We start from the raw sequence: 20,081 nt of genomic DNA, 5'->3' as shown, positions 1-20,081 counted from the left end.
CAAGTCTTCCTACTGGAAACTTTGAGACATCCAGTCCGTTTTGATGAAATTTAGACTCGGCAGGAAATGCACCAAACCATTGAAAAAGAACTAAATTAAATAAAGTCCCTCCTAGCTAACATCCACTAGCCTAAATATTCTGTTTATGTAACAGAGTAGAGGAAAGCTGGATATTTGAACGTGTCAAAGATGGAATCGCTCAGAAGTGCTCCTCTTTGCCTTTGGAGAACGGAAGTTGAGCTGAAAATTCTGTTGTGACCAGAATCACAGTGCAAAAGTATCCAGAGTGACCAAAGAAGCAGCGTTAGACTTCACCATGTACAGCTGTGGAAAGCAGACTAAAGGTTTTGCCTGTGGTGTATTTACATAGTCATACCACACACGTAGTAGTTTAATCAATGTAGTCATGCAGTTAGTTTACACCAGCAGGCTGCAATGTAAGACAAGTTAGCCAGAGAACAATAAATTAAAGTTTAGTGTTTGGAATGCTAACTTTTTCTCAGGCAAAGCTGGTTTTTGACGTCTCTGCAGGAAGCCCAGCCCCGAGGACTCAGTCTGCGCAAGACAAGGTGAACGATAGCTTGGCTGGTGAGGGACGTACAGAGATTTCTGTGACATTCCAGGCAGAGGAGGCCCTCCAGGCAACTCTGCAGTGCCACTGCAGCAACTTCAACAATTCCTGTGAACGTTTCTTTGCGTTTCATGCAAACGTCCGCAGACACAGACTGAAAAGAGACTTGCATGGGACCGGGACTGAAGCAAACCCTCCTGATCTTTTGCATTTGAAGAAAAAAAAGCTTTTGAAAAAGGACAGTGAACCTCAAATTTGAATGAGATTTGTTTTCCAGATGAAAAGTTTACATGTAGGTTAATTCTTTAGCATGTTAAATATATACTGCTTCAGGTTTTTCATTCAAACCTTTTTTAGATCAGAAAAAGGATGGATGCCAGACAGTGACACACTGTAACTTCATTACCCACAATACACTGGGACAGATTTTTTCTTTTGTTGCCAGGTTACCTTTTAAAGAAGAGAAAAGCATTTGTGATAAGACTATTGCAAACTGGAGTTTTATCTTATTTAAGTTTCCTGTAGTTCATTCAAGCAGCAAAAATGAATCCCAAAAGGTTTATTATGAGTGCATTCATGTGTGACAAAATAATGAGTGTATGATTATGTGATTTTGAGAAATGCATTTTTAAATAAATAAAAGACAAAACTCTTTTAAAGAGCCGTACAGCTCCTGCGTTTCAAAGGTGTGCAACTGTTAAATGTTGACAGTATGTCTAAAAAACAGTAATAAACAAATCCTTTGCAAAGTTTTTAAATGGAAAGTTTGCATAGAATACTAAATAAAGTTAGCAGTATATTTGAAAGTCTATAGCTGCTGTTGTGTTATGGAAAGCTGATGTTAGCAACAACAACCAAAAGAAAATAAAAAAGCCAACAAAATCCTGGAGGGACTGGCAGAGGGAAAAACCTGAACACAGATGATCACAGTCTGTCATCGGATGGCAACGTTTGCAACAGAGTAGAGAAATGGTGTCCCCCCCCTGCAGCTATATTTAACGACATGCTGCACTTGTTTCCATGTACGACTGTGAAGCATGAGAGGGAATGTGGGGAGACGTGAAACTGAGCGGAGGGACAGAACGCGACACGGAGACAGGAGGTCTTAGTCTGGCTCATGAAGTCTTGACGGTGGGAGCTCATTCACGGGAGCGACCCACGATAGCCAGGATGTAGAGGAAAATGTTAATGATGTCTGTGTAGAGGTTGAGAGCAGCGAAGATGTACTCCTCTGGACTCAGGGCCAGATTTTTGTTACCCAGAAGGAGCTGAGTGTCAACAGCCAAGAACTGTGGAGAGTAAAAATGAGAAAGTCAGACAAAATTCAAACATGTGAAAAGTGTGAAGAGATTTTCAGGAGGGTGGGGGTCATCTGTTGATAATATCATATGGAAAGATGAGTAAACTTACACAAGTGAAGAGCAGAGCCCCCAGTGAGGCATAGACTAAATGCATGATCTTGTTGCGAATGAAAATGCAGAGGATGGAGAAGATCATCAACACAATAAGGCACACAAACAGCACGCCACGACAGGAGGTGAAGTCGTACTTGGTCTGTTTTAAAAACACAAAAAGGAGACAAAATCAGTCAAAAGCATTTCGACTCCAAAAGAGAATTTAGCAAGTCTTATTGCTTCAAACAGATGGAGTGGCGTATTTAAAAATAAAAACATTCAGACTTTTGCTTCAGTTCCTATTCAGTGACTATCCATTTGTGAGTGAAAGCATCAGCGTGGTGAACATTTGTGCATCCATACCTGCAACGAGAACAGGACGACGGTGAAACAGACCCCGGCGGTGATGCCCACAGCAATGATGACGGTCTCCGTGTCATAGAAACTAGCAATCATGCCCACCATGTAGGACAAACTTAGGGTCAGTATGCCCTATAAGAAAGAAAATCAAGAAGGGGAAGAGAAATCTCTCAATAGATGTTAAAAAGATTTTTAACAGCAGCTCTGAAGAGATTAATGCATTCGGTTTTTAATCTTTGCAGTTTTAGAAAGCTGTGTCTTACCAGAGCGATAAAGTTTCCTGGGTATTTGCGGCGGAAGTCTCCACAGCAGCTTAAAGCGATGAGACACACCAGGAAGGAGGCGTAGGACGTGTAGTATACCCATGGGTTACGCCGCACAAAGATCTTTGCATCGTCACTAAAGGTGAAGATGGCAACGAAGGAAAAAGTGACCACAAGCTGAACGGTGAGGACCAAGAAGACCTGATGGACGAAGAAAAAAAGAGAAACCGTTCATGAAAGATGAAGAATCGAGAGTTTTTGGCTTAACTGTGCATTTCACTCACTTTTCTGATGAAAGCCCGCCGGACCGTCTTGTCCTCAAGACCTCCAATTTTAAATTCATCGTTGTCTCCATATGAAGGAGGACCATCGTCATGGTAGGCAGGGCTGTCTGCAGGTACCCCTGAATACAAATAATGTTTACTAAACTTAAACATATGAATAAACATTTATTATACACATTTGGTGAGAAAATACAAAGAAAGGTACAGCATTTTTGGATCATTGCTGTCATTTGTCATATCTTGCACTAGGACGCTTTTCCTAAACGCCAGCATGACTTTTTAAATGTTATTTTTCATCAAAAAAAAATTATTGAAGAGCAGCTCACCCATGGGGTCAACAGGAAAACCTGGTTGTCCAAATCCCTGCTGATAAGGCCCCTGAGGGTAGGGCATCTGAGGGAACCCCATTGGAGGGTACGGGCCCGGGGCAAAGCCTGGACCGGCCTGAGGGAAGCCCGGCTGTCCGTAACTGCCTGCTGGTGGGTATGGTCCCCCTGTGGCTTGGCTGTAGTTGGGAGGGGGCATGCCAAACCCAGGCTGAGGGGGTCCATAGTAATTCGGGTTAGGAGGCTGGTTGCCTTCACCCATTACGGGGTATCCACTTTTGTCGTGAGACATGGCGTGGAGAGATTCAGGGGGAACTTTCTGTAAAGAAGACAGCAGGCTATGGTAAGTAACTTTTTCAAAGCATCCATGGGATCGTCAAAAACTAAAGACGAGGCTTTGATGAGTTTTGACTTGTGAATAATGCAGATACAAGTGTACATTTTTACCGTTAACCTCTTCAAATAACTCAAACTATAAATTAATTTTATAAAGCCTAAAAAAAAAAAAAACTAAAACAGTATATATAATAAAATGCAGCAATCCCTTCCCCAGTTCAACAGTGCTATAATGCACTGAATGCTTCAGAAGTGCAGACTCATCCTCCTGCTGATCCAATGACACACATGGAGTCTTGTGAGAGCTGATGTTCAAACCTCACAATCATCTTGCAAAGGCTTTCTTTGCAAATCTCATCAACAGCACCTGACATCAGGATTTAGAAGAAATCTCTGTGTGACAGTAACAAGGATGAAGACAGATGTAGTCTTTGGACTTTTTACGTCACACTGCACCGCCACTCATCAGGATTATGTCAACTACATTAATGAATGGGCCAAAGGAAACTTCTAGAAACAAAATCAACCATCTGCAGATGCAGACTAAACCTTGTCATTTTTTTTCATTTTTTTTTTTTTAAAAATCATGGATGCCTTATCTTTTGGGCTGAAAGCAAAATCTCCAATAGTATGGGGGTCCACACTGTAACAACAGCTTGTTTGTTTTAGAAGAAACTATAAATGATAAAAGGTAGGCCTGCACAATAAATCGCAAATGTATCGTTGTCGCCATATCAAGAGTGCAATATGCATATCGCAAAAGACGGCAAAAATCACAAGAAATGGTTACTTGAAATGTACTAAAACAATCTTATGGCAGCTTGAAGTAATTAGAATCAAATAAATCAATTTATGCATTTGCCCAATCGGATGAAGCCTTTTTATGTTAGACGCTCGCCTCCCATGTAGACTAGTTCCATCTTGAGTATAACTTAACGGATGTGGACTCTTATTTAAATTAAACTGTAGTGAAATGAAAATTATGTTTTTGTTTTTTTACCATTTGTTCAAATATCTCAAGTTATATTGTCATGGCAATATTGAATACTAATATCGCAAGTTTTCCTCACATCGTGCAGCCCTAATAAAAGGTTATATTAGGGTTTCAGACCAACGCCTCAAAATGGCCCGCTGCATTTCACCAAGACAACACAAAGCAACAGACTGCAGCATGTTTTTGTTCTGGATGCAGAATTGGCTCCTCTGTAGTCAAGATCTGTAACCCAATGCTCAAAAGAACACTCAGCACACCACTGAATGAAAAGGCAGGAGAGTACACATAAGCAGTTGCAAGTGTGTCCAGATAAGAGGCTACATACACCATGGTGAACAAGTGTATCCAGATTATTGAGACATTCAAACACACTTCTTTAGTACAAAAGCGTGAAGCTTGTAATGAGTGTAATGTAATGAGGCAATTGGTTCATGTTTATAAGTTGGGTGTTGTTTTCTGAAATTTAAAGACTTTCAACATGCAGCGTAGACTCAATTAGCAATGCAATACAGTGAATTTCACAGCAGTTTCTTCGTAAACTGGTCTGGTTGTGGATTTTTTTTTCCTCAACCAAAACCAGTACCAGAATATCTGTAAAAACAGACATTCAAGCAGCAACCCAGCTGTCAAAATATGCGTCAGCATGCTGATTTCCAGGCTATTTCACTGTAAATGATCATTTGATCCAATCATCTATGCATAACAGAAGCCAGAAATAGACAGAATGGTTTTCTAACTAGGCCTGGATTGAATGGAAGCTCTAGGCAAGAAAGCAAAAATGCTGATTTGCCACATGCTGGCTTTAAAAAAGAAAAAGAAAAAAAAAGGAAAAAAGCTGTTTTTTAGTGGTGCATCATACTATAGTATTTTTTTCAACAACAGCAGAAAGCCTGCGCATGTCGGGTAAGGAAGAACATTGAATTTGATATAAAACAAAACTTCATTTTGAAATCAAAACAGCAGGAATGTTTACCATCAAAACCCCTTTTTGCTCCAGTTAATGCAGTCAGACTTTAGTGCACTTCATGATCTCCATCTGCGCCTCCGTGGGACAGTGCAACAGTGCAGTGAGATACTGCAGACAACCACGGCGGCGGTGCCTGATGCCACTATTCGTTAAGATCATAACAGATTATGATCATGATTATCCATGGAGCCAAATCCCTCCTTAGACGATACAAGCTTGTGCAGGCTATGTGAAAGACTACAGACAAACACTATTGGAAAAATCCAGCTGTCCACGCACGATTACCCTTAAAAATGTCCACATTTGCAAGTAAAGTACTCCATCATAGCCAGAGTTTAGATTACAGATCTTGATACAATCAATTGTGTGTTTCCTTTCCTAAAACCTTAGCTCAGGTGGTTTGTTGAATTAAATAAAACTAGAAATACTTTAAAAAGAAGAGAGCAGAAACTGAAAAGAAGAAAGAAAAAAAGTTTCAATACAAATAATTTTTAGTTCATAACCAATTAAAGAAATACTTCAAAATAAAGTTTAAGGTCTATTGGCAAGTGTTCTTCTCAGTGGTTTTTAAATTTGGATTGTGCAGTTTTTAACCCAAACTTTTATTTATGTTTAAACTATCCTTTTTCCAGGACATAGTTTCTGCAGACCTGCAGGAATTCATCAGAAATTTGCCTCCAATGTTAGTCGGGGCCTATTGCTGCGGTAGTAAGGCTCCGCTCATTTCCCATCATCTCTTTGTTTACACTTTCTCCTGCTGGCTTACAGTCCCTCACAACCCCAAGCTAATAACATTAGCGGAGCATCAAAAATAGCAGGCAATATTGGAGGTGTACAGTTTTGAGCCAGATGCCAGCTTAGACGAGGTAAACAAAGATGTAGACTACATGGATCTAGCCATCTACAAGCAGGGAGGATGTGGCCCGCCGACAGTAGCACCTAAGCCACAAACAATCATTTTTTGTCTGCTCCTAAATTGACGATTTGAATAAAATAAAAACTCCGAAATGCAATTTTTTTCCTTTTATTTGTCCTCCATCATCAGAAAATGCTATAAGAATCACTGTATTTTGAGTTTTTTTCTCATAATTATATAAATATAATAAATACAAAGTAGAACACAGTTTAGAGAGTGGAATGTGATCAGGCTTTAAAATAGAGCTTTCTTTTACATTACTAGTTTAAAAATAATGAATAAGTATTTATTTGACTGGGAATTTCATTAAATTAGTTGTGCTGGTGTTAACAAGGGGCCCAAACATAATACTAAAGTCAGTTTAGGTTGTCTGTACATGAAGGGTTTGAGATTCTTAATCCTCTTTGGAACAAAACTCCCATGCTGTGGATAAAACAGAGCAAAGGTCCCGGGCCTCGACCCAAAGACATCACTGCGGGAATTAGGTCAAAGACAGGGATTGAACCATCAACTGCCTGGAAGAGATAAGCTAACACAACCAGGCCACCACAGTACCTCAACAGCAAGAGGACACAATATTAGAACACCCCCCCCCCCCCCCCCAAAAAAAAAGTACATATCTGTAGTAATAAGTGTGGTAAGTGATTAATAAGAATGAAGATGTCCTGATCAGATGGCGACAAATATCTATCCATCTATGAAATAAAAAAATAAATGTACCATGTATTTGGCATTAAATACGGCTAAAACAAAAAGAACATCAAGAAAACCAGCGTGACGACTGACAAAGACCCGGATGTTAGAGTGTTGTGACCAACATGTGACCACATGATTTTTCTGTTTATGATAAAAATATAAAGTCACCAACATTAAGTAAAAAAATCTAACTCTTTACTGGAATCCCTAAAGCCTCAAAATACACAGTTAATAAAAGGTTGTTGTTGTTTTTTTTGTGTGTGTTTTGAGGCTTTAGGCCATATGTTTTATTAATGCCAGTAAATCTGTGCTTACACTTCACACAGACGTAGTCAGGCTTGAAATATTATAGCGACCGCAACGACGTCAGCTGCTCTAATAATGTCATAACCTGCTGAGTAACATCCGTGACAGACACCTGCCCCTTGCGCTTTTGTAAGACTGGCTCTAAATGTCAACAAACCAGCTGCAGATAAACTGAAATGGTGTTGGAATGTTCCGGATCATGGGTAGGAAATATCAAACGGTGCCGCAGGGAGCAGAAATGTATCTAAATGATAAGAACTTGCCCTTTAAGATTGCAGGGAGCATGTAGTTTAGATTATACAAAAAAATAATTAAAATAAATAAATAAAATAATTGGTGGTGAGCTACTTCACAGGAAAACATCACGATTGGATTCTAAAAAAAAAAAAAAAAAAAAAAGTGTAAATTTTGTGGTGTGTTTGTTAATCATAGGAAATCATAACCTCTACACAGGAATCATAACAAATATGTCAGAATGCGTATTTTTTGAACCCTCAATAAAACAATGGCCTATGCATGGATATAATAATATTTTTTTAAAAAGTAGATATGAGGATATTGTAAATAAAAGGTATACCACATGTATCCTTAAAGAAAACGTTGTTGTGCAATAAAATGACTGAAAGACAGCTTATGTCACGTTGTGATATGACTCAGGTTAAACTCGCACAAAAATGTAACACAACGCATTTTGGGCTGGAAAATATTGACAAACATTTTCAGCATCAAGGGAAGGTGTGGATTTGCAGAGTGAACCCCCCCCCCCCCCCCCCCTCCAGCACACGCCATGTTGGATCTATTTTTGCCTCTTAGACATATATCTATATGACTTGCTGCACCCCCTATGTTTAAATGGCGCAATGTTTGTCGGCTTAAGAAAATGTCCCGTGTGTTTCTTTCAGCCCCCAACGGCTCCGTTAGAGCCGTAGTTTTAGGCGTTTAGGAGGTGTAACGCTCCCATTTTGTTACGCTAGGCAGCCCTATGACAGGCTGAAGGCTTTTTTACTCGACGCTCTAGCAACATAAAAAAATCCCTAGGGATGAAAAGATTAGAACAAATACACTCAATATAATTCGTACAGAAAAGAAAAAAAGCCCACAAAATCCTTACCTTAAATTAAAGTGCCAGTTGGCACGCGCCGCGGACGACCTCCTTCGTCTCTGAAATGGTTACGAGTGGTCAGCGAATGTTTGGGAAATGTCCGCTTTAAAGTCAGTTTTGCCTGACTATGAGGAGCAAAAACAAATTCCAACACGCTATTATTAGATTGACTAAAAAGAACGATGGAGTCACAGCAAGTAAACACAAATCTAGAAATATCTAGAATAGACCTAGAAAGTCCTTTATATGCATAACACGAGTCACGTGGTTCGGTTACTGGCCATTACGTCAGAACGAGCGACAGTACAGGATTATGAATTGTTCACACTCGGAGGCTACACAAGTATTTTTTAGTATACAATTTACAATAATAAATTATGTTTAAGAAAATTAAACAAATGTGACGTGAAGTTGCTGTTGTAAATGTCAATACACAGCAGCATTTGCTAATTTATTTTGAAAATATTTGGTTCACATTATTAAATATCTTTTTCAAAAAGCGAATAATTAGCTGGGAACCCATGATTTTCCACATTTTGGAACGACTCTTTGCAAAAAGTAGTACACCTGAAGATTATTTTATTAAATGTACTTGAGTTTAGCAACTATAGGCTACTGCAGTGCATGTAGATGTAGTGTAGGAAGTACCAAACTGAAAGCGTCTTCAGACTTAATAGGAATATTTGAAATTTACTATATAAAGATAGTATAAAAAAGTAAACTTTAAGTATACCGCCTCCCTTTGTAGACTAATGTACTTGGATTACACTTAAATAGACTGATTTTTTTGTACGTTGTGCAACAATCAAACACCTAACTCTTTGGCTGCTGACAAGTTTTTTCACATTTCAGCATTCATGCTTTGCATAACTTTAGCTTTTTAGCCAAAAACCCCAAAAACTTTAAAGCCACATCCCTGTGTCGTCCAGGCTAGATCTTATGTTGCTTCATATAGCAAGGATTGATGGTTGCTGGCATCAGAAAACTTCCTTGATTCTTTGGGAAAATATATAGTATTCAGCAGTTATTCAGTTTATTCAAAATGTCTGTACTTTAGAGCTCAACACAATCCAATATACCTAAATATACGTCATCCTTAAAGACCAACTCCAATGAAATTAATGCTTTTGGTGTCATACTGGAGGATATAGATTAAGAAAATTAAGGTCAAAGATGCAAAATTGAGTTGTTTTTCAGTTGTTTTGTTATTCAGATTGCTGTAATTCCGGAGCAGTCAAAAAATGCACTTTGAAAAAGCCTGTAGCAGTTACATAGACGCTGCAGTCAGCGGGCCACAAACTCCCTGCTAAGCCCCATTATGGTGCACCCACTTGCAGACAAATAGATCCATGCACGTCTTTGTTTTCCTCGTCTGAGCTGGAATCTGGATCTTAACTGTGTGGCTGGACAGCTCCAATATTGCTCACCATTTTTGTTAGGTTGGGGTGTGAGAAGTTGTAACATAGCGGGACAGTGTGTAAACAGATGGATGACAGGAAGACAGGGCGGGCTTACTCTGCACCAGCAGTCCCGCCCACATCTTAGACGCAAAATTCTGATGAACTCCTGCCGCTCTGCAGAAACTGTCCAAGAAAAAGACAGTTTTTTAGTTTGTTTGTTTGTTTTGGCTAAAAACAGCATAATCATAATTAAAAGACCACTGGGAACAATTTCACAAAAGAACATCGAAGAGAGACTTTAAATTAGGTCCCACAGCAGGAAAGTTTCCTATTTCAATATCCATGGCAATTGGTTCATGACTAGAAAAAGAAACAGAAAAGTTTCAGAAGAGTTCAGATATAAAAATTAACAACCACAGAGACAGAATAAGAGTGTTAAACTGAGGCATAGCAGTATCTGCTAAAATTAGTTGCATACTACTTCCTCCCAGAACCATAAAAAATGTTATTAGGAGTTTTTCCAATTTTTGTTCGGATAAATAGGAAGCAATGTAATAAAAAAGGCATCAAGCCTTATTTCCTGCATTGTGATCAAGAGCCTGGCATTTTATGTACCCTCTTTGGTAAAAGCAGGAGAGCAAGCCTTCAACACGGTGAGAGAAAGAACACAAATGCGGAGAACACATTTGGGACTTTAACTTTAAATTTAATTTTTAATATGTGGGTGCCAACAACAAAATCCAGCCACTTAAAATATGTGCAAGAAATGCAGCAATGTGTATCTTCTCTTCTCCCGCACCTGAGCTATTGTGTGCGCTCCTGGGCTGTTGTGACAACGCAGTGGCTCCTTAATTCAAACAGAATGAATTTTTGTGACAGTTTGATTGACAGCGATCAACAGGAGAAATACTCAGAAATCCCAAAATGAAATGATTTCTTATTAAATTTGCAGGCTGCACCTTGAAAATACTGTGCTGTTTTGCTTTGCCGCTGAGGTTGTTTATAATTTTCACAACAGGAGTCATTATATGTCCAGAGCCAATCACTTCCGCACATAAGGCCTGCTGGTGAATGAAGCAGCAGTAATGCAGACATTTTGGAAAGTCTGGGTCAGCTTTACAGTGAGTGATGAAACCTGTTTGTTTATTGATCATAGCAGGAGCCCCGTCTGCAGGCATGGCTACCAGCTTTACTAATGGTACCTTTTTCTGCACAAAAACTCCTTCACGTGTTATACATTTCAACTTCTCTTGTACTTGTCTGTAAGGGCAGTTGTGTCAAGAGTTCTTCTCTTGATGTTAAAAGAAACCAACAGCTGCGCTGTACTGCTGCTTTCCACAGACTCATCACACTCGATGCGAAACCACCAGCACTTTGCAATATCCCGGTCCAGCTAATTGGCCAAGTTATCAAACATAGCTGACACTGGTCTAGATGTAGTAGTGGAAATTAGATCACTTCCATTTTTTCATCCTTAGGTACAGTGTTAGTAATTATCATCATTGCTTGATTGACAATTTCTTAATCTGAAAATGCCTTCTTCTTGATGAGAAAATGAGCGGGTCTGAACGAAGCTTCGGTTAAAGAAATTTTTTTCATGCTATATGCAAAAGTCTCTGTCCTTAAAGCCAACAGATTACAGCCCCCCCCCCCCCCCCACCTACTGGCTGCTGTCATGTTAACTGTAGCTCGCAGCTCCAGAATGCAGAAGGAAGTATGACATGAAAAAGCTTAAGCAGGGTGTTTCTCGAGGGGCGGTCGCCCGTGTCAGGCGGTCGCACGTGCTCGGGCCCGCTAAATGCTACTTGTAGCTTTAATTAAATTTGTTCTCTGCATAAGAAAATGCCACACGTGTGTCAATAACTCAAAAAACATGATTTTTAATCGGGGGGGGGGGGGGGACTTTAAATTGGAAGGCTTTTACATCAAGAGCTGCTGTAGTAGAACATAGTCCTTTTGGTTTCTTTTAACTTTGTGTCATTAAAGTATTCAATATATACCAAAATCATCAAATGCAGTCCTTACTTGTAATATCTACTTAATTTTAGAAGTATTTTAATTCCTTGCTTCCCTCTATAAATCCAGATAAACCTGAATGCAAAAAACATAAAAAGAGACCAACATGCCGTGAAAATCCTTTGATATTTATTGCTGTTTTTGACTGGTATTACCTTAAAAAAAATCTAAAGACAATACAAAAATGTAGCTGCAGTGGTTTTTCTTTTAATAAAAATCATATAGTCTTGGATATGTATTTCTCATTACAATTTAAAAGAGTCTGGGTAAATTCTACACAGGATGGAACCAGTCATTTACCCACAAATTTATCTTCTTTCAGTGTGTTTGTCAAACACCAAACATCCTATAATGAAACATGTGATTTCCTTGGCTGTGCAACCACTGATAAGAGGGCAGTTAATGATGATAAGGCCGACTTCGAAGGAGACTGTCAAGTTCTGTCTTGTTGATAGTACCATAGGCTTGGGAGTAGCTGCCGAGTTTGGCTCGTGGGTCACCAGCAGCCAACACATTGCAGTTATTCTGGAAGACCTTTTTGCTGGGACGGTGCGGCGGCGGAGCCTCACGAACACGAGAGTTTGAGCTCTGGGTCCACACGAGAAAAAAACAAGAGTTGTTTGAGACAGTTATATTTTTCTAGTTCTTCAAATAATACTCCAAAATATTTTGATGAAATGTTTGCTTCCACTGACTAGCTGGGTTGATGTGATGTGCAGGCCAGCAGATAAAGACTTGTCCTCTTTGCGCACTAAAGAGTTTTTCTGTGTTTGGATTAGGGTGGAGGAGAAGGAGTGGTTGTGGGCCACAGGGGCTGAGCGACCACGCTGCAGAATCTGATCCATGGACTGGTGGACAGACAAACACAAAGGGGTTTTAAATAGAAAAACAAATGATAAGATCACAATAGAAATGGTGACTGGACTGAGCTCTATGGCTTACTGCACTAATATTGGGTCCCTCTGCTGGTAGTGTTGCTGTGGTTTCATTAGTAGTTTGTCCCGGTTGCTTCCTGCTGACTCTAGTAGAGTGATCATGATGAGGAGCACCAACTAGATTTTGAGTAGAAGAATTTGTGCAGGGAAAATAACAGCATTTCATTTGGCATTAGGAAATGTGCAGACAGACATTTTTAAATTGAGCTCTAACGTCTTGCAGAAGCTTTTGACTCATAGCGTCTTTATGAGCCATTTTTGCAAGATAAAATAATAACAATAGTAAAATTGTGTTACAAGAAAGTTTGGTAAGTTAAAAAAAACAGCAAATACAGTGGATCAAAGTATTACATTTCTATACCTGTATGAGTGATTGGATTATATGATGGTTTTCTGAAACCAGGGCGAGTTATTGGGCTTGTCTTCCCTAAAGTAGATTTGACGTTTGCTGCTTCAGCGTTAGTAACATCGGCGTTTAAATGCACATGCTTTTCCTGGTCGGCCTGCTTGCATGCTGGTTTCGCCTCCCGGTCACCATCTCTGTGGCTTTTCGCTGTCACCGGCTTCTTCTCTCCTCGTTCACTCTTGGCATTCGGCTTCCCCGGACTGCTGACACAGCCTACAGCCTGTGGCAACTTCAGCATTGCGTTTTTGCTCTTCCACTCCAGCATCATCTGCATTTTAAAGTGAACAGTTAGTGGCTTTTATTGTTGTTTAAAATAAATTAAAAAAACCTTGGGATAAAAATGCATCACATTTTTATCGACCACAGCAAACTGTTAAAATTTTATCCGTTGTCGTGTTTTTTTTTTCACCTCATAAAGTTTGTTGCGGTATTGAACCACTGATAACTGTACATCATCATCCACTGGCAGAACAACATCATAGTTGAGACTGGGCTCTTTAGCTGGATTGTGAAACCTTAAGAATAAAAAAACACTGTGTTGTAGCCAGATAATAACATCTTAGGAAATACATAATTAAGTGTTGCTAATCTAATGTAAATTTGTCAAATATATAAAAATAAACAATGTAAAGAGAAAAATCTTCCACACAAAACTGTTTTAATAAAGACAAAAACAAATGTGTTTGATAATGTTTCTGTTGTTTTTATTGCATTTATATGGCAACTTGTGTTGTACTAAAAGCCAAATTAACCCAAATATCCCTAATACCTGGCTACATATGGATGCTGGAGGGCTTGTTCTGCAGTCAGCCGCTTCTCTGGGTTAAAAACTAGTAAACTTTTCACGAGGTTGAGAGCATCATGAGGCACAGACGGTGGAAGAAGATCCTCCAAAGGCACCTGTGGTCTAGAGAAGGGGAATAACGTCAGAAAGGATACTCCTTATTTTGATGTGTTTTATTGACAATAATGTTTCTGCTGAGGTGTAATGTCCCTTCCTAATCTGAATATTTCAACGTATGCTATTATCTAAACGAGGTAGTCTGATTATGCTGTCATTGCTGTTTGCAGTTATCCTATGCTGCATCACTGAAATACTGCAGTGATCATTCTGCTCCCAGAACAATCTAACTTCCCCTTGCATGCTTAGATGATCCATTGTTTTTTAGTGGATTGATGGAAATGAATCACTATCATTCCCCCAAAATGGCTCTTTGCCAGCAATAATAGGGTCAGTAGGAGACCAAGCACAAACTGGGGAGAGTTTTGACAGAACAATTATGTTTTTAGAGTGAAAGCCAAGACAGAAAGAAAAAGATTGCCTTACTTTAACAGCATTCTCTGAATGACAGACGACCCGTATTCTGATTTGATAGCAAACATATCTGAAAATGTAAAAAGTGTGTGAATTAACAAAAGCAAAGGCTTAAAGTTTGGTTATGAATAATTCTAATTAAATCTGACAGATCTGGTTACCATCTGGGCTGGGGTGAGGGATGGCACTCATGATCTTCTCTATTTGGTTGATGGTGGATGTTCCGGGAAAAAGGGCTTTCCCCAGCAGCATCTCTCCCAGGACACAGCCAAGGCTCCACATGTCCACTCCCTTAGTGTACCTTTGAATGTTAAAAAGGTAAGTATTCTCAAAAGTACTGCAAACTTTAAACAGAGTAGGAGGAGATGGCATTTATGAGATCAGGATGCAGGTAACTGAATACCTTGTGACATGCATTGTCTGTGGTTTGAGAGGCAGATATGGAACATTTTTTTAGGAATCTTGTTGCGCAGCTGCATAAAAACTTATTGTTTCAATACAAATTACCAAATACAAATGGTTTTTCTTGTTGCAAAAAATTACACAAATAGACAATCGATAACATTAGACTAACAAAACATGGATTAAAAAACATCAGACACATGCATTTAACCACTATTTAAAAAAGATAGTGCTTTCATTTGCACTGTAATTAGTTATTCACTATGGTGTCAGTGAAAAAGAAATACTTTTTTTGTTGTTGTGGATAAACAGAGTAAATAAATACAAATCTTTCTTTGAATTTCACAGATCTAGAAGTGTAAACGTCACAGCAATCTCAGTTTTAGGGAACCATAAACTGCAAACCAGAGTGAACAATAAGTGGACGGCAATGTTTGTCTAGTACGAAGAAAAGAAATGTGAAAGTAGCATCATAGAGCATAGAAGCACAAAGCTTCAGATACCTTCTTTCTAATTGTAAATCTCTCCAAACCACTTTCCTTTTAATTTGAAATAGGTTTTGTTGATGTTTTTATTTTTTAAATCAATGTGACTTTGGCCAGGGGAAAGGTTCTGGCACACGCAGAAGATGAGGTCAGATTTTTTCACCACAGATGGACGTCAGAGCTGATACCTTGTGGATCCTAGCAGGATTTCAGGAGCTCGATACCAGCGAGTGGCCACGTACTCTGTCAGTGCTGGATTCACACTGTCTTCTTGCACCTGGTTGAGTGATCGAGCCAATCCAAAATCACACAACTTGACCACACAGTCAGTGTCCAGCAGCACATTAGAAGGCTTTGGAAATAAAAGACAAGAAAGAATATTCTAAAAAGCCACTAAAAATTTAAGATGTAAATTTTCTGACATCTAGGTGTAATTATGTCATTAAAAGAAAAAAAACTCTTTTTTTTTGAGTAAAACAAAATTAAGAAGTGATGGGGATCTTTGCATGTTCATTGGACTCAGTAAATGAAATTCCAGTTACATTAAGGAAGTGCAGATAAGAGCAATGGTCAACACGTTTCTTTAAAAAATTCAGCCAAAAACTATCAAACAAATAAATAATATTTAAACTAAAACAACTTCAAAATAAATTATAAGACAATTTGTATCAGAAATAAAGGGATTTCAGCTTTAGTGCACTTTGAATATTTAGAATCATGGACTAAATTTATTTCTAATGTTCTTTTGCATTTCGAGTTAAGTTATGACATCAGCTTTTCAATGGCAATTTTCATTCTTTTTATTTGAATACTGAATATAATCAAAATAGAATTATCTTTTACAGAGAAACACAGGAGTATGTCTGCATATTCCTCACCTTTTGGTCTCTGTGAATAACATTTCCTGAATGGAGGTATTTAATGGCTTTGAAGAGTTGGTACATCACATAACGCTTATGGATGTCCTTCAAGAGGGAGCCTTTCTTTATAACAGTGTGCAAGTCAGTATCTAAAAAAAAATCAGTTTGTATTAGTATTCAGTCTCAGCTAGCGGAGTAAATACAACCAATGGGAATGTTGCAAATAATAAAGACTTATAAAACACTAAAGCAACAGATTCTGTTGTGTGAAAACACGTACAAATACATAAAGTAACAGTAGTTTCTGCTTAAAAGCCTGGGGAACATTGAACAAAATGCTTCAGGCAGCAGGAGCTGCTCTGATCCTGCAGTATGGTCAGGTTTCAGTCTACACAGAGAAGGCTGAGCTGTGGACTCAGCAGTGCAGCATTGTCACCAGAAAACAGGCTGAGGGCCTCTTACAGACATGCACAAAATCCTTTCCCCTGGCAGTTATAGGCTGCTCCTCACACTGATGCATGTGTGAATGCACACTGTATGTTCAAACGTTGTTTAGCTGCTAACATTCACAGCACTCACCCATATACTCAAAGATGAGGTAAATGTCTTTGTCATTTTCTGCACGGAGGACGTTTATGAGTTTCACGATGTTGGGGTGATCTCCAAACTCCTGCAGAAAGATGATGGGCTTCAAAAACAGAAACTACTGAGCAAAAGAAAAAACTGACAGGCAACGAAAACCACAAGGTTAGACAAACAACTGGTAAAGCTGCAAGAGAGATTTTACAATGGTTGGTAGAAAATGTTTAATTAACTACAGGACTGGGGGTTTTCAGGAAGATAATAAACGCCAGATTAGAACCCAGTTGAGCTGCTAAAGGCCACGTGCATCTAAGTCAACTTCGTTTTTAGACATCAAACTATTTTTATAAGTAAAATTGATAAAAAATGTATTTTTCATTTATGTTAAAAAAAACTGTATTACAATTATGCTGCACTTTCTACGGTGGTAAGTTTGAGTTTAATAGTTTTATTTTTAATTTCAACCGTTTTTATGTTCAGATGACCTCCTTGACCTACTCCGTTGCAAAACTTTGTTAAAATCTTCTGAACTCAATTAGAAAAGATGCCAAAAACTAGTTCCAATTTTTAAATATTTAATTTCAGTGAGACGGTCAGATAAAAAAAGCCCTCCAAAAAACTGGCATTGCGTGTGTTTACTTTTCTGCTATGTGGTATTGAAGGCAGGCTTTTTATTCCTAAAACAACTTTTAATAAAAGTATGGTTATCAGCATTTTTCATTAGAAAAGCTAAAGGAAGAGCAATGAAGGTAAAAGTATTTTACTACCTGAAGAAACATTATTTCTCTGAACGTTCTCTGTAAAAAGAAAAAAAAAGAAATCATTAGATGAACTTGAAAAGAACTGTGCAAAAATATAAAGATATTTTTTAAAGGAAAAGGAAGAAAAAATGTTCAGAGTAGAACATCTTGCATTTATTGCATCTCAGAGATTCAAGTTAGGTCATTTAGGGAGATAAAAGAAAACTGCATAACAGAAAAGTGCAAATTCTTAATTTCAACAATATAATGACTGTTGGAACATAAATACTTAACATTGGAGGTAAAAAAAAGCAAAGAAAAAATTATCCAAATGATCATATTTAACAAGCTACACATTTTAGTTTATTTTACTTACAGCAGGAAAAACAGTAAACCCACCTGGGCGTCTGTGCTGTTTCTGAAGGCATCAAATATCTTTTTCACCGCCACAGTCTCCCCTGTCTTTCTGTCAACACCTTTCCATACAATCCCATATGCCTGAGAAAAAAGAGATTTTTTTTTCTTGGTGGCTTTTTGAAAAATGGCAAGCTCAGGATAATCTATTTGTACTAAACAATGTGCTTCAAAATCCTGTACCAGGATTATTTTTGAAGGAAGTATTAATTTCAAATATGCTTCTAAACTCAGGTTTTGTTTGTTCCCTGTGTTGGTATATGTTTCATGCTGAAAAATAATTTTCCAATGGGATCGGTGGCTTTCTTGGAACATGAGTCACTGACATAACACAGACCTTTTGTGCCGAGCAACGCAAGAAAGTGTTTTTAAATTTTAATCAGTTTTAATTTAGCTTAAATTACTCATTTCTTTTTTAAATTTTACTCTGTTTTTCTTTCTTTTTTGTCTCATGATTCAAACGCATTTATTTGCTGCTCTCTTTGCAGATATTCACTCTTCTGCCACAATTTTGTGCCTCTTTGTGGCGGTTTCACTCGCACCCGAGGCTTCAGACCAAAGATCACATTACTCTTTGGGGCCCTGGCCGTGTAATTGTTCCTGTAAGATATCTGAAACAGACGTTTATCTAAAATGTGCTACTGCAGAGTCTATTCTTCACCACAACCCTGTTTAAAAAGAAAGTTAACTTCTGATTATTTGTGTTTTAAATTTGCTTCTGGCTCAGACGATAGTGAAAGGAGACACATCAGGCTTCTTCAGGCATAAGTGAGGCACAGCATCAGGATACACTGTTATTCCAGTGAGGCCAGAGGATCGGCTTTACACTGGAGACCGTCAGGGAACTGTATACGGTCTCACCCGTGCTCCAGTAGGGCTGTCAAACATTTTTATGACTCTTTTAACAGTTGACTTGCAGTTTCATCCCTCAAAGCATGCATGCCACGTCTTCTCCACATGTCGTATAGAATCTGGTCAAACTGCTGTGTAACATGAGTCTCACTAAACACGGCTGATTAGCTTTTGTGGCAGGCAGGTCTATGTGCAGCTGGCTGCCCTAAAACAGAACAGCAGTTTGGGAATCTCCCGGGACGGACTATGGAAAAAAAAATAACTAGCAGCTTTTAGTCCTGTGCTAACCTCATGCTGCACGTGTGGAGAAAAACAAACATAGCTGGACCTAAAGAGGAGCGTCCACACTCATAAGTGGGTCTGCAAAGAGAAAGCTTGTCCTGCCAGAGTAAATAAAGCTCCCACTTACTGGTGTACACTGAAAACAACAAGCAGGCAGAGTGCAGAATTTCTTTCAAGCATATAAGATATATAGAAGTAGCAACAAAGTGATAATTTGTTCACAAATTATTGCAAAAGTTGAGAGAAATTGCAATGTGAAAAGAGTTGATTTCATTCATTTCATTCCATTCATTCTGTGGTCTGTTCTCTTCAAGCTGTAAAAATAATGACAGTATATTAAAATATTACTTATGTCAGTGTTTTGTTTTTAAAGTCACTCACCCCTTTACCGAGCCTCTTCTTGATGTCATATTTGTGGAAAATGTGCTCCTCCATCTCTGAGACATTTGCTGCTTCATATTTTTTGCTCATTTTGCAGCTTGACTCGTTTTTCTGTTCAAACACAGACCATCACCTGAAATAAATTCAAATAACACGAATTGACGAAACAAGTCTCGGGCGAAATGGTGTCCAAACAATAAAATAAAATACTTTCATCCAGGTGTTACCTGGTGATTCTGACAAAATCCTCTGTACGGTCAGCTTTACCTTCATTTAGCAAGAACGCCTCATACATTCATAATCTGGAGTTATTTTACTCAAGGTGAACTCTCTTCGCTGCTGCAAACACATGAAGCGCAGTTTTGTCCCTCGTTGACATGGCAACGAGTAGGCCGCCCATTGGTTCCGCGGTCCTTAAAGCAACCGCCGGATCTTTTAGAAGTTCCGTCTTTCGGCAACGTTGTCATGGAGACGTCGGGAAGGATGCTGCGTGATT

At 38.7% G+C, this 20,081-nt stretch overlaps 2 protein-coding genes across 2 annotated transcripts in view; both read right to left on the bottom strand.

The window, feature by feature from the left end:
- The window catches only part of LOC101164659 (protein lifeguard 1), a 9,620-nt gene extending 818 nt beyond the window's left edge, over positions 1-8,802 (bottom strand). Inside the window, exons 1-7 of the mRNA XM_004074221.4 lie at positions 8,525-8,802; positions 3,199-3,517; positions 2,873-2,991; positions 2,589-2,789; positions 2,329-2,457; positions 1,982-2,125; positions 1-1,860 (exon numbers count right to left, since the gene is read on the bottom strand). The exon at positions 1-1,860 is cut by the window's left edge and continues 818 nt beyond it. Coding sequence (XP_004074269.1) covers positions 1,711-1,860; positions 1,982-2,125; positions 2,329-2,457; positions 2,589-2,789; positions 2,873-2,991; positions 3,199-3,490 — 1,035 coding nt within the window. The 5' untranslated portion in view covers positions 3,491-3,517; positions 8,525-8,802 and the 3' untranslated portion in view covers positions 1-1,710. The remainder of the gene's footprint in view (positions 1,861-1,981; positions 2,126-2,328; positions 2,458-2,588; positions 2,790-2,872; positions 2,992-3,198; positions 3,518-8,524) is intronic.
- A 3,236-nt stretch (positions 8,803-12,038) lies between these two features.
- mapk15 (mitogen-activated protein kinase 15) lies at positions 12,039-20,020 on the bottom strand. Its single transcript, XM_004074220.4, has 15 exons — positions 19,853-20,020; positions 19,586-19,718; positions 18,056-18,154; positions 17,684-17,713; positions 16,914-17,004; positions 16,353-16,483; positions 15,663-15,826; positions 14,749-14,888; positions 14,600-14,657; positions 14,042-14,179; positions 13,682-13,787; positions 13,228-13,540; positions 12,874-12,983; positions 12,627-12,779; positions 12,039-12,519 (listed from the first exon to the last, which is right to left on the bottom strand). The coding sequence occupies exons 2-15, from the start codon at positions 19,673-19,675 to the stop codon at positions 12,331-12,333; spliced, it is 1,812 nt and encodes a 603-aa protein (XP_004074268.1). The 5' UTR covers positions 19,676-19,718; positions 19,853-20,020; the 3' UTR covers positions 12,039-12,330.
- Between the last annotated feature and the right edge of the window lie 61 nt (positions 20,021-20,081).

Source organism: Oryzias latipes, chromosome 11 (assembly GCF_002234675.1).
Source record: "Oryzias latipes chromosome 11, ASM223467v1".
Lineage (NCBI taxonomy): Eukaryota > Metazoa > Chordata > Actinopteri > Beloniformes > Adrianichthyidae > Oryzias > Oryzias latipes.
Note: the sequence above shows the minus strand (reverse complement) of the source record. Positions and strands in the feature narration are given on the sequence as shown.

What these genes read in the sequence shown, in the direction of transcription:
- mapk15 (XM_004074220.4), bottom strand. Translation starts at nt 19,675, where the DNA reads ATGAGCAAAAAATATGAAGCAGCAAATGTCTCAGAGATGGAGGAGCAC. An exon ending in AGAAGAGGCTCGGTAAAGGG is followed by an intron (nt 18,155 to 19,585) that starts GTGAGTGACTTT and finishes CTTTTTTCTCAG; the next exon opens with GCATATGGGATTGTATGGAA. An exon ending in ACATCACATCAACCCAGCTA is followed by an intron (nt 12,520 to 12,626) that starts GTCAGTGGAAGC and finishes GTGTGGACCCAG; the next exon opens with AGCTCAAACTCTCGTGTTCG.